The sequence below is a fragment of the Psammomys obesus genome, unplaced genomic scaffold, assembly GCF_907164565.1.
Source record: "Psammomys obesus unplaced genomic scaffold, mPsaObe1.curated_primary_1811, whole genome shotgun sequence".
Classification (NCBI taxonomy): domain Eukaryota; kingdom Metazoa; phylum Chordata; class Mammalia; order Rodentia; family Muridae; genus Psammomys; species Psammomys obesus.
Window position 1 is genome coordinate 121,247 of NW_026590486.1, and position 15,057 is coordinate 136,303.

The following is a 15,057-nucleotide window of genomic DNA, read 5'->3' on the forward strand; positions in this document are numbered from 1 at the left end:
TAAAGTATTTTTTTAAAATGGGGTACAGAGCTAAACAGAGAATTCTCAACAGAGGAATATCGAACAACATAGAAACATTTAGAAGAAATGCTCAATGCCCTTAGTCATCAAAATCACCCTGAGATTCCACCTTACACCCATCAGAATGGCTAAAATAAAAAATTCAAGTGGGAACACATGCTGGAGAGGTTGTGGAAAAAGGGAAACCCTCTTCCACTGCTGGTTGGAATGTAAACTTGTACAACCACTTTAGAAATCAATCTGGTGCTTTCTCAGACAATTAGGCATAGTGCTACCTCATGATCCAGATACACCACTCCTGGGCATATATCCAAAACATGCTCAACTAAACAACGTGACATTTGCTCAACTGTATTCAGAGCAGCTTTATTCATAATAGCCAGAACCTGGACACAACCTAGATATCCATCAACTGAGGAATGGATAAAGAAATTTCCACAATGAACTTCTGGTCTTAAATGTATTTTGCAAGCCAGAGGTTCTGTTACTTTAAGCTGTGGTGTAAGCTATGCCGAAAGCTCACCATAAAAATATGAAACCCAGATATGAAGGATTTACTTATTAAAAAGATTTTTATTGCAGGGCTGGAGAGATGGCTCGGTGGTTTATATACAGTGGTTTATGAATTGTGGTTTGTTACAGAGACGCAGGTTCAGTTCACGGCACTTGAAAGGTGACAAATAACCTTCACTAATGCCACTTCTAGAGGCTCAGACACCATTTTCTGTTCTCTGCACCACCGAATGCATGTAGTGCACTCACACACACTCAGACAACATACCCACAGCATAAAATAATAATAAAAATTACCTACACTATATCATATCTGAACTTAAGTTTCAAAATATAGGCAGTGTGTATTATTAAAGAGCCTCTTCAGTGCTTTTTTTTTTTTTTTCGCCTTTAAGCCACTTCACTTCTGAATACCACCTAGTTGAGAGTAAATACATAAGAATTTCCCCAGGCCTACCTTTTCCTTCAGAGTCATGCCGTGTAGTATGTAGCTGCAGCCTGACATTCTCGAGATTTCACTTTTTATTTAGAAGACCGTCAGATCAGGTCATAATCTTTACTAAATTTATTAATATAGCTAACATTCTTTAGGAGCTGTCCTCTGCTGGAAAGTAAGGCTACGCTAGATAACAGCACAAGAATCACAGCTTTTGAACTTAAAACAGATGCTAGGAACTGTCAGTGGTTACAGAAGAAATGTCAACATTCCATGTTCCTTGGCACTAAATGAAAACTTGTGAACCTTAAATAACACATTTGTCAATCATGGTTTCCATGTCTCAATGTACTTGGAAAATGTTTATTACCTAATTTATCGGATATTTATGTTATTAATTCTTTCACATTCCCAAGAATCATTACAGAAACAAAGATTGTAGAATTGCTATTTTGAACATCTGTGTTTAGGATGCTCAGCTCTGGTCAGATCAAGAGGTAGGGCAGACATGCCCCTTGTGGTGATGGATCTTCAGGCTTACCATTAGGAATGGCATAGTCTCCATTAGCAATTCTCCTTTCATTCTTCCCCCACTCACAAATGTTATTGATTCACATCCACTGAGAACAGATAGGAAGGATACTGTTTCTGGCACTGGAGACATCAAAATATCAGGCACACATTCAGCCTGAGTTGAAAGGAACACAAAACCAATTATAAACAGCAGGGAAAAAAGCACAGCGAAAGGTAGCATTAGGTGATATAATATGCAGCAAATTTCAGAACCTGTATATCCACACACTTACATGTGTGCACAGACTATTCATAGCTCAACCCATGTTGCTTTACATATGGACATTTTCACATGGTTGGTGTTTGGTTCTGAAAAACCCCAGCAAAATACAAAATTCCATCAAAATAGTGATGTATATTCTGGAAACATAATATAATAATCATATGAAATGTTCATTGTCTTTTAGATTGAATTGCACATATAAGTTTCATCCACTTCAATTCAAAATATGGATACTAATATTTCTGTATTTTTAGGTAATATTACATTACATATTTAAAAGCCTTTCAGGTTGTGTCATTTCCATGTAATCTTATGCAAGCACATGCGCATCTACATATGTGTTTTTATACAAGTGTATGGATTATTATCATTTTTCTAAAATTTAGGGCAGGATTTTGTGTATTTCCTTTCAAATAGTTTTTCTCACATAAACAATATGTATATACATCCAGAAGATGATATGGAGCTAAACTATTCTCTGTCAATGCCTATGTAACTAACATTTGTATTTCATTCATTTGTCTCTTGTACATGCTGTTTTTATTTCCTCAGATAGAGGGATGAGATGAGAGCCATACCTAAGCTTTACAAATACTTGGCTTGGGCTGAGCCCAGAAAGTTACTGTCTAACTGGATTCGCCTAAATTTGGTTTTATCGGGAAATGACTTTTTTTTTTTTTCTCCAACTATTGTGATTGAAAGTCTCGCTGGGTATAGTAATTTGAGCTAGCATCTGTGGTCTCTAAGACTCTGTAGTACATCTGTTCTGGCCCTTCTGTTTTTTAGACTCTCCATGGAGAAGGCACATGTAACTCATAGGTTTGCCTTTCTGATCCAGTCTATTTCATGTTCTGTATGCTCTTTGTACTTTTAGAGATATCTTCTTCTTGAAGTTAGAAAATTTTTTTTCTAAGATTTTGTTGAGAATATTTTGTGAAACTTTGACCTAGGTTTCTTCTTCTTCTTCTTCTTCTCCTTCCTCTATTCCTATTATTTTTAGATTTGGTCTTTATCCCAAGTTTCCTGAATATTTTGTGACAGAATGTTTTTTTCATTTAATATTTTCTTTGTCTGAGATATGCATTTCTTCTTTGTGTCTTCAATGCCTGAGATTCTCTCTTCAATATCTTGCATTCTATTGGTAAAGCTTCTCTCTGAGTTTTCTGTTTGGGTTCCTAAATTTCTCTTTTTCAAATTTTCCTTTCTGGGGGTTTTATTTATTGGTTCTATTTACCTTTTTTTTTTTTTTTTTTTTTTTTTTAGTTTTTAGTTTTTGAGCAGTTTAATTCATTTCCTTTTACTGTTTGTTACATTTTTATAAATTTCTTTAAGCGTTTTATTCATTTTTTATTTAAGGACCTCTATCACATAAGGACTATTTTGAGATTTTTTTTGGGGTCTTTTGAGGGGGAGAGGTTGTTTGTTGTTGGAGGTGTTTGTTTATTTGTTTTGTCCTCCAGCTGTGTTGGAATACTCAGGATCTGCTGTGGTAGGTTGCTAAGCTCTGATAGACTCATATTATCAGATGTTTGTGTTTTCATGCTGGCATCTTAGACTGGGAAGATAGAATTCGAGGAGCTGATATTTTGTGTCTTTATTTGGTGAGAGTTTTGTTGTTTGGTCTCTGTTGAACTCCTGATAGGTGTGGCCACTGGGAGTTCCAGGTAAAATGTGTTCCTGGGTATTAGAAGCTGACACATAGAAATGGATTTTAGCTAGAGATGCGGGGGGGGTGGGGGCGACAATGTGCTGTTGGGAAGATCAACAGGAGGAAGGAAAGCAGAGTATTCCATCAGGATATGCTACTGAGCTGGGATGAGATCGGGAATTAAACATGAAGGAATGGAGGAAGAGGTGAAGATCTGCAGTCAGCCTGCATGCAGAGTGCAGTGTCCTGTGGCTTCCCAGAGATTGCCTGTTGGAGTTGGGGGCAGGAATAAAGTAATGGGTGGGGAAGGGTGATTAAGAGATGATTTATGTGATCTGATGGAGATGTGGATGTGTAGGAAGTTCTGAAAGTGGGCTGCTGCAGATCTGGGGATGAGACTTGGGGATTTAAAAAAGAAAAAGAAAAAAAAAAAGGAAAATTAAAGATCTGTAGTTAGCCAACCTGTTTCCTAGGCAATCATGAAGGAACAATATTTTTCCACTGTTGTTTATATATTGTTTAGCTAGCTGGTAGAAATAACATTACAGGAGGGACTGTTCAAACAGAGTTTTTGACTCCCTGATTTCAATTTTTCATTCTGCAAACAATATCTTTTACCTCTGTTATTTGAACTATTTCTTTTGCACTTCCCAGCCCTTTGGGCCTCATTTTGCCCTCGAAGACATTTCTTCTAGGTTTTGTATCATATCTGCACTTCTCCAGTAAGATGGGTACAGCTAGGTCAGGGTTTGTGCTGAAGAAAGGAGCTACAGATCTTTTGTATCCCAGCATGTTGATGATATTTTTGTTAGGTAGTCTTTGACTGTTGGAAGGGACATTGTCAGCCCAGACGAGAGCATTTTATTTAAATTATATATGTATGTTTATGCACAGACTTACATTTATGTTTTCTTTAAGGTAAATAGTTAATGGTATAATTCCTCATGACTCTTCAAACAGCCTTACTGTTGTTTTAACCTCCTTCTTCAGTATTCCCCTCCCTTCTTCATTCCTAATTAAAGCTGCTTTTCCCATTACCCAGACCATATCACTTGTACCCTTCTATCTCCCTCTCTTAATTGCTTTCCTGCTTCCCTGCCCTGGTAATGACTCCTTTTTATTTTCCTGGTTCCTGAAGTAATTCATGGATGAAAATAAATTATATAAAATTTTTTAAATAAAAAAGATTGCCGTGTAGGTATTCTCTCTCTCTTCCTTCTTCCTTCCCTCTTTTCCTCCTGCCTCCTTCCTTCCACACTTTCTCTGTCTCTTTCCTCACTCTCTCTTCTCTCTTTGTCTTTTGGTGCAAACAGCGGAAAGAGTATTGCTCTGACTACGTACAAGGAGAAAATTGCACAGACACTAACAAAAACTAAAATGACTGTAGAATTGCATGCATAGTGTGAGCTTACACAATAGTGTAACTTGCCTATTAGGCAGCCTTGATTAGGAACTGTGACAGCCTAACTTGACTCTAGCTGAAAGTCTCATTAAGGAAGGATAAAGACTGGTGAGCTTTGAAACCTGCTGTCTTTGTAGTTTCTAATCTCTGTGAGGTTTTCAATGGAATGAGTGAGACTCTTGTGTTAGTTTTTTGGGGGTGTGTGTGTGTGTGTGTGTGTGTGTGTGTGTGTGTGTATGACATAAATTCAGTGAGAAAGTGAAAACATTAGAGAGGAACTGAAACTGGCTCTTTGATGAACTGACAAATGGAGCCTCAAAGGAGGAGAGACAATAAGATTAACATTTAGGGATGGAGATACAAATACTTCGTTTTCACATAGATTTCTCTACACCTTTCAAATGGACGTGAATGTTTGTGAGACCCCTACCTCAGCAGTAGAGCAGTCCACAAGCATGCCCCGGCCCCAGTGCTCAGTCCACATCACACACAACTCCTGTTGCTCTCCTATAGCCAGGAAGAGTCTGAGAATTAAATGTTTACCTACCAGCTTCTACCAATGTTAGATGATTTATAAGATTAGCAAATCACTCATTTCTGTGGAATAGAATGAAAACTGGCTTTCAAACATGAAGAGAACTTAAATGTGAAGGCTATCCATAAGTTAAGGGGAAATGCAGATGAACTGTTGAGTGTGTGGCTTTATTGTAATAGGGAATAAAGTAGCCCTTATGCAGATGCCATAGGAAAGATGCTTGCAGAAGATAGCATGGTGTGCTGATGTAAAGCTGAGATTATTTTATAAAACTACATGTAAACTAAAGAAACATAAGTAAGTAAAAAGGTTAGATAATGCTTTATATTTTAACCTTTTTCTTTACTTCTGTATGTGTGCCCACTGTGTGTGTGTGTGTGTGTGTGTGTGTTTGTGTGTGTGTGTGCACACACACACAAGTGAACACGCACATGCCTGTCCTCCCTGTGTTCTGGTATGCTTGTGGAGATCAGAAGACCACCTCTGGGAAATCAGTTTTCTCTTTCCATCATGTGGGTCCTAGGGACCAATGTCTTCACACTTGGTGACAAGTAGCTTGGCCTACTGAGCCATCTCATTGGCCAAAGTTGTATTGTTTTGAGTGACTATCCTAGTACTAAGTTATGAGGGGTTTTTTAACTTGAAAATGATTTTCAAATGAATAGTATATTCCTACAAATTCTTTAGATAACATATATCTTTAAACTGTGAGCCAAACAGAGTGATATACTAAATTAATTAAAGAAATTCTTAATACTTTATCATTTTTTGAGTAAAATTTTCTTTCTTTTATTCAGAATAAAAGCTTGAAAAACAAATTGTTGTCAGGAAGCAAGCTGTGTGGTATTCATGCAGAAGAGGTAAGTAAATATGACCTTTTTGTAAGTTTAACTGCTTAAAATTAATATTAAATTGAATCTTGCATAATCTAAAAAAACAATAGCTTTTCCCTTAACACAAATAAAAACACTGGATACAAAATAATCTACATTTTTATTTTTACATGTACCTACTTATTCCAACATTGCACAAATGAAAAAATTAAAAGTGCATCCAATGCCATGTTCATAAATTACTTTCTAACTCCTATCTCATTTGTATAGATTGAATCTCTCCAGTAGAAATGACTAGATTCCCCTTCCATTTTACTTATGCTTGTGACATCTATATGCCACCCACAAAGTTTCCAATAAAAATATACACAATGGATGGAAAGCAAAATATTGATCCTCCTTGAAAAGAAAAAAAAAAAAAAGAGTAGTTCGTAGATCTGATCCAGGGAAGTGTTTCAATTCATTGCATTTTGCTCTACTTGGACAGAAATAAGCATGACCTTGTTCATATTACTGGGATCATTGAAATACAGATCAGGTGTATTTTGAAATTTCTGAATACTGTGATATAGGAAGTGGGGTAATATTTTGAATAAGGAGGGTCTAAGCCAGATGTGATGCAGACACCTATAGTACCAGCACATGGCTACAGAGACAGGAAGATCAGGAGTTAAATGTCATTCTCAACTAGAATAGTGATTCTTGAAGGAGACCTGAGCCATGTAAGACTCTCAAGAAATGACAAATAGCGGGAAAAGCTGCATTACACGACAATGAACATGTTGCCAGGATCCCCACAAAAGTAAAGTACATGGCAGAAAGGGGCACAGGAAGCATCATTGATGCAGAAAATTAAATAGTTTCTACCTTTACGGCTTAACCTCTTCATTCAAGAATGTTCCTATTTCCCTTGGCTCAATGAAGATTAAATCTCACTTGTTCATTACTGTGTTCCTCAGATCCTTAATGGGGGAAATGAGGAAGTTTATATAAATTATTCATTTTCCCTTATCTTGTTTAATATGTGTAGAACAATATTAGAGCTTAATATTCTAGGTAGCAAGGGAGATGTTTACACTGTCACAGCAATATTTTAAAATAATGTATACAAATTTGTATTGTTTGATTCATCAATATTACTCAAAACAAAATGACAATCTTTTCTGCTGGGGATGAGCTGACTAGAGCTCATGATTTGGGTCACTAGCTCTCAATTCTGTATTCATGCAGGAATGAAATCCACTATGATTTGGCATAGAAGACCGTGTGCTGTGCTTTTTCTGGGGAAGAGGTGGACAAAATATGTATTCACTGCACATAAGACACTTGAAACAGAATGAATAAAGGCAGCTGCACCACTGAAATTCTCAGCACAGCATGGGCAACAGCTCAAAAAAGCTGTATCTATCGCTTTCATGCACGATTGAAGACAGCATATTGGGTTAGAGATTCCCCTCTACCCAGCAATTGCCACTGTTTATATGACCTTGCTGAGCCTGCCAGGAGTCTACTAACTTCCTGGGCTTCCTGAGTGCGGTGAACAATTATTAGCTCCCCAAGTCTTAGGAGCCTCTTTCTTCTCTCTGAGAACTAATGTTTCAATTCAGATGAAATAGTTACACAACAAACATTACAAACAGAAAATACTATCAACACCATCTGCCATCACCATGACTATTAGTTCATAAAGGGAGGGTTATCTGAACATAAATTTGTAGGAAAGACTCTCAGATTAGACAGTTGTCTCTTAAATGAGACTAAGGAGCTAAAATATTCTGTCATGGCTGCCTACATCCTCATCATCATTTTCTTCTAGCTGTCATTATAGTTATTCCCAGCTTTAATTAGCTCATGCACATGCAGACACTCCATAGTCCTTATGATCTGATATTTGAAATCACATTTACAATTATCTATGTAGTAAAAATAAAATTACTGAGATTCCAAATAGCATATCATTTGTTGGAGACTTATCTCTTTTTTTTTATAATTTTAACTTATCCAAATATTGCCGATAAGCTAAAACAGCATGTTTATATGGCTTCAAATTAATATACATTCCACAATAGCTATACTCCTTCAGATATATTTGTTTTTGTATAATCTTTGTGAAAACATCAGAAAGAATTCCACTTATATACTGACAATTAGGTTTATACTGTGAAACGCAGACAACATGGGACTATGAACAATTCATGCTGTCTTCATGACAACAAAGGCCAAGAAGTCTACCATTATGGTCACTAATTGCAGGAAAAAAATAGGGAAAAGTCTCCATTTAATTATAGTTTCATTTACTAAAACCACTATCAAATGGAGCTTTAAATATTGATTGGTATAACAAAAATTTTAAATCATATTGTACACCTCCTATGAAAAACAGATTATAAATGGTTAAAATTAGTCCTTTTTGACTCCTGAACACTAGAGCACTAAGAATCAGGAGGAGTGAAGATGGCATTGGACAGGCTATGCAAATACATACTATGTACAGTAGCAAGCTGCTGACCCCCACCCACACTTACCAACACTATTTGAGAGAACGACTGTTTCTCTGAGAGATTCTTTGGCTTAACTAAGAGATCTGAGTTCCAGACTGGAACAGGATTGTCCTTTACTAAAATGAGTGGCATGGGTAAGGACAGCCATGCAAATCAGAATCATCATAGAGAAAAAGTTAGTGTGAGAAAAGCCTCTGAACCAGTTATCATAATTTTGGAACACTTGGGAAACTTTGAAGAACAGTTCTAGGAAATATTAATTCCAACATGAAAGTGTAAGTTCCAGAGATAAAACAGTTACATGGAAATGTTCTTTTTTAATTACAATTGTCAATCCTATGTTATCACTAGAAAATTTTGGTCTTCTAAGCATAGGACATTTTGCACTCACTGCCTCTTTCAAGAAAAGAGGGTATCTTTTGGTAGAAAAGAGATACTGTTAAAAACAAAACAAAAGGAACTAGTCATTGAATTTATGTCAGAAATAATTCCTGTTCCCCTTACTAGAGAAACCCACTTTGATACTGAGCTACCATGGGCTACATCAGAGCAGGGGTTCTAGGTTATATCCATACATGGTCCTTGGTTGGAGAAACAATATCATAGAAGACCCCCGTGCCATGATATATTTTGTCCTTGTGGAGCTCCTGTCCGGTCATATTAACCCCCCCCCCTTCTTTTATATGATTCTCTGCACTCTGCCGAAGGTTTGGTTACAAGTCTCAGCATCTGCTTCAATACACTTCTAGGTAGAATCTTTCAGAGGCCCACTGTGGTAGGTTCCTGTCCTGTTTCTTGTTTTCTCCTACTTCCCATGTCCATCCCATTTGTCTTTCTAAGTGAAGATTGATCATCTTATCCTGGGTCCTCTTTCTTGTTTATCTTCTATAGGTGCACATATTTTAGTTTATTTATCCTATCTTATAGGACTATATAAGTGAGTATATACCATGTGTGTCTTTCTGCTCCTGGGATACCTCACTAAGGATGCTCCTTTACCTCTCCCCACCCCCCAAAGGAGGAACAGGCTTGCTAGGCCACAGAGGAGGACTTTGCTGCCAGTCCTGAAGATACCTGATAAGCTAGGGTCAGATGGAAGGGGAGGAGGACCTCCCTAGCAGTGGACTTCGAAAGGGACAGGGAGGAGATGAGGGAGGGAGGGTGGGATTGGGAGGGAATGGGGGAGGGGGCTACGGCTGGGATACAAAGTAAATAACCTGTGATTAATATGTGGTTTCCCATAGTGAGGGGAACAAGGACTATTTCTAACAGGAACTCAAGGACTGGCTCTTTGACCTCCCCACCCCTCAGGGAAGAGCAGTCCTGTTAGGCCACAGAGGAGGGCTTCGCACCCAGTCCTGAAGATACCTGATAAAACAGGATCAGATGAATGGGGAGGAGGTCCTCCCCTATCAGTGGACTTGGAAAGGGGCACGGTGGAGATGAGGGAGGAGGGTGGGATTGGGAGGGAATGAGGGAGCAGGACACGGCTGGGATACAGAGTTAATAAAATGTAACTGATAAGAAAAAAATAAAATTAAATAAAATAAATAAAATAAATAAAAATTAAAAAAGAAAAAAACAAAATCTTCGAACAGTTGGCTCTTTTATCAACTTCTTTTTTTTAAAGAAATATTATTTTAATTTAAATAAAATATTTAGATCATTCTCCCTCCCTTCTCCTTCCCCTTTTCCCATGCTCTTAATCTCTACTCCCTTTCAAATTCACTTTCAAATTCATTTTCAAGTAATTTCAGATCATACAGGATGCCAGTCTTCCCATTATTCTGATTTTAGAATGTGCACTAAAGAAGTAAGCACCTCTTATTCTTTCTTGTATTTTGTACATTTGCCCGTGATCATCTGGTTATGTGCATGTATGTATGCCCGTGTGAATGTTTCTCCCCAGTAAAACATGAGGAGCTATTATTTCAAGAGCTGGAACTCAGTGAACTGAGGTACTCACATTACAGTACTGGTAACTGTGTCTTTTCTAAAAGGCTGAGGATACATAGTCTTCTCTGGGTTACAGATAAGTTATCAGTATTCAGATAAATGAGTGTAGCAATGTGTCACTGGAAGCAATTGAGTTCCTTTAACCTTTTTATATTTAAAATGACCCTGTTAAAAATACGATCCTCTTCAACACAACTCACGCTTGAATCATGGAATTTGACATTCTGTTCATTTGTGTGCTGGTCTCCATTGAAAATACAGTGAATGAAAACATGGCTATCCATTTACACTCAACCATCACTGATCTTAAAAAGCAAGTAAATAAAAACAGAGATAACTGCCTTTATACATCACACATGCACTTGGCACTTATAATTAGTTTGTTTGTCATGCCTGAATTACAGGTATTTCCTGTGGTTGGGTGTAGAGTAAAAGACAGAACATTTATTTAGATAACACTTTTGTAAATATATGATTTTTTGAACAGACTGAATTCTTACTTCCTGACCCAGATGTCTACATGTTTGATGCCAAAGCTAAGTTTACTCTCCTATGTTGATTATCCAAATTATGGGATTCTCTTTGACTCAGCTGAAACATTTACTACTGCGCAGTGTGAAAAAAAATAAATCTTTAAGATTGAAAATACAAGTGAGCATAAGCACTAATTCATATCTCTGCTTTTACAGTCCAAAAAAATCCAAGCTCAACTGAAAGAGCTCCGTTATGGGAAGAAAGATTTGTTATTTAAGGTAAGCATCTTTCTTGTTTCCCCTCTAAACTGCTATCCCAACACCTAACATGTCAAAAATATTTCTTGTACTAATTGTACTTGCTGGACTTTTTAATGAAGAATTGATCTTGGCTGAGTGGGTTCCCACTATTTTCTTACCTCTTAATACAAGAACATATGTCTATTTGTTGTCAAAGGCAGATTTGATTCTAATGAATTTAAAGCTTCTATAAGTCTATTTATGGCCATTAAGTATTTAGGTGAATTGTCTTTGGTAGGTCTTGGCAAAACAGAGCATATATTGTGACAGTTCTGACACATACATTTACTGGTGACCTTTCAGTCTTAACAAGAGTTTACTAACAAATTCAATCACAGGTCTATCTGATTAAAATCTGAACTTTAGAAACTGGAATCCACTGAGAATGTGGATAGATGGATAGCTATCCCCAGGGATTCTCTGTTCTGAATTCCTCGTCTTTATGAGAACTATCTTCTGTCACAGGAGACTTTGCTGATGTGACTAAATTACCGATATAAATAGAGAGAGATTAAATTTGTTATCACAGATTTTAATACTTGGGTCTTTTTACCAATGAAGCAAGGAAGTCAAAAGAGGAATGTAAGTAGTCATAGAAATTGCAGAATAAAGGATAAGAGAGTGTTTGCCCCAGCTTCCTTGATTTAACCCATGGCAATTCATTGCAGACTTGTTATCTTGAAAACTATAGAATTTTTTTGTGCTGAGGAATTAAGATCATGAGAATTCCTTATAGCACCAAAGCAAATTAGCCCATTCATTCTCACCCAAAAGAGAGAATAAAGGCCTTTGATTTGTTCTCTTTATCTATCTGCTTTATCACCTACAGTACTGGAATAGACACTTGGGCTTTTACAAGTAAGTATAATAATATGTCAGTAAAATAAGATTAATTATATGTGTAAATTATATGTGTAAAATATATTTACATTTTAACCAGTTTAACTGTAATGATCACCTTAAGTGGAAATTTGAGTTTTACTTTTACTGATATAAAAATTTTCTTAAAGGTGGAAGTGAAGTGCTTTTTATTGCGAGTAGTGAGAAATGACGCGTGCTGAGGTGCACTTACTCTTGCCTTTAGAATCACAGGAAACGATCTGATTATGTCAACTGGTGTTTGTATGTAGCACATGATTCTGGCGCATTTTGACAAATGCTATTCCTGCCTTTGCTTCAGTGCTCTTTAACCCACAGTCCCCTGAGCCCTAAGAAAACATCTGGACCCGTCACACATGAAGCCCCAAATACCTGGAGAAAACTGTCATTGTTATAAGTAATTTGAATAGAGAATAAACAACTCCGTGTAAATATGATTGAATGAAGAACAAGGTGTCACAACTGACTAAGGGGACACTCAGAAGGACCTGCCTATGCCATCACCCTTTGGCCTTTCTGGCATGCCCCCATACTGAGGTTTGGCTTCTCACCTCTGGAACATTGTATCTATAACCTGCGATTAGCCATTGTAGGTCAGGGCGTGACCTTATGGTTAGCCCTTCCAAAGACCCACAGAGGGGGACAGTGCTTTATTGGTGAGTGTTATGGCTGCTTTGAGGAATATCTAGTTCCTATGGCTCTCTGTGATAAAGAGAAGATTAGATTGGAAACGTTAATATAGACAATGTCTGAGACTCACCCAGTGCTGTTCAGCTGACAGTACTCAGCATCCTAAGGTGACACACAGTGAGCCACAAACATTTTAGGTTTTATCCAATGCTTTTAGTGTGCTTTGACATCTAACCCTCACACAACCTCTAAGCAACAATGAGGAGGAGCCATGGAGTCAATTTCACAAAGAAGAAATCAAGGCTGTTCAAGTTTGTAACCTTACACATAAACACCAAAATTTATTTGCAAATGTATTAACAATTATTTAATAGTTACTACTTATTTCCAAAATATCTTTTCCGGAGGCCGGACATGGTGGCATGTGCTTTTAATTCCAGCACTCAGAAGGCAGACAAGCATATCTCTGTGGGTGGAAGGCTAGCCTTCTCTACACAGCGAGTTCCAAAACATTCAGAGATACATAATAGAACTTCTTTAAAAACAAATAAATAAGTAACATTCTTGGGTTGTGTGGGTCGTACCTGTTTTCAATGTTTATGGTTTTTCCTGGATAACCAATTTAAAAGATATCACATCAGAATTACGCTCTTGAGTAAGACACATACAAGTTTATTAACTTAGAACTAAATGGATTTGGGGGCCGTGATGCTTCTGTGTAAAACATAAAACATAAATAACTTCATTTATTTTCTAGTTTTTACTAGTAATGTGATACGTGATAGATCGATGGATTAATAAATGATAGATTAGATGATTGATAGATAGATGATAGATAAAAAGATTTTATAAGATCACATGCATTTCCTATTAGATGTAATGATATGTAATTTTTAATAAACTTATATTTGTTTCTCAAAAATGTATGCTAATATCCAAACATACAGTTGGACATGGTGGCACATGCCTATAATCCCAGCACTCAGGGAGGCAGAGGCAGGCAGATATCTGTGAGTTTGGACAGCTTGGTCTACAAATGAAGTCCAGGACAGCCAAGCCTACACAAGAAACCCTATCTCAAAAAACCACAAAGGAAAAAAAAAAGGATTCATTGAAAGCTCAAGATTTATTTTTAATAATTTGGGGGCAATAAGACAAACCTAAAGATTTAAAGAGAATTTGTCCTAACTTTTGTGTAAAAATCCTGGATGTGTGCTTATTCATTTTTTCTGCTTCAGCTACACAGCAGTCTGTTCTTCTCAATGCCTTCCTGCCTAATAAGGAGTGTGAAGACCATCAGCACATTTCAGGAAAGATCTGGACATACATGAAATCGATTATAATTTTATAGATTTACATAGCATTTTTCTTATGGAAAGCTATAAAATGGACCAGTTTAATATTAAGTAGTTTGAAAGTTTGGACATTTAGGAAGTATTTTTGTGGAAAGAAGCTTGTCCTGTTCCATTCTGAGTATTCTTGTTTGCACACAGGGACTTTTTCTAGTGGTAAGTGTGCATGAGTAATGATGGGACTCCAAGTACGTATCACAGTGCTGGGTCTCTAAATACATTATAAATGTTATTATGTTTGTGTTTGCCCCCAATTCAGACTGTGTCCATTCTGGATATTGCTGATAACCCTGTTATCCTTTTCTATTGACTTCTCATCTAACCTCAAACTCTCATTGCAAAATTTGATACAGTTTCCAAAACTCAAATGTCAAGCTTTATGCCATGGCTCTATAAATTTAAAATACTGGGCGCAGGCAGTCTGGTGTTTCTGCAGAGTCTCTCCAATCATGTAGGTTTGGATCATTTCTGTCTCATCATTGAAGTGGGAAATGAAGGCCATTGTAGAGGCATGATACAAAAGTTAGAGTTGTGAAGCCTATAACATTTGTGGATGTTACAGAAAACAAACTCAAAACAAAGACAGTAATGCTGGCAGCAAGCTGCCTTTTGGATCTGAGCATTGGGTTGAGGCCGGGATTGCTGCTTACCTCTACAAACTTTGGTTATGTCCACCGTGCTAACTTTATGCCATGGCCAAGCAGCCTTTCCCCTGAGAATGGTCTTTAATTTACACTAAATTAAGGTTACTCCATATTTCTTTCTTGGTACAAATAGTGCAC

General features: G+C 37.1%; 1 protein-coding gene across 2 annotated transcripts in view; it reads left to right on the forward strand.

The window, feature by feature from the left end:
• Luzp2 (leucine zipper protein 2) overlaps positions 1 to 15,057 on the forward strand; it is a 235,869-nt gene that overhangs the window by 108,173 nt on the left and 112,639 nt on the right. For both annotated transcript variants that reach the window (XM_055607527.1, XM_055607528.1), the window contains exons 5-6: positions 6,149 to 6,211; positions 11,331 to 11,393. In XM_055607527.1, coding sequence (XP_055463502.1) covers positions 6,149 to 6,211; positions 11,331 to 11,393 — 126 coding nt within the window. The remainder of the gene's footprint in view (positions 1 to 6,148; positions 6,212 to 11,330; positions 11,394 to 15,057) is intronic.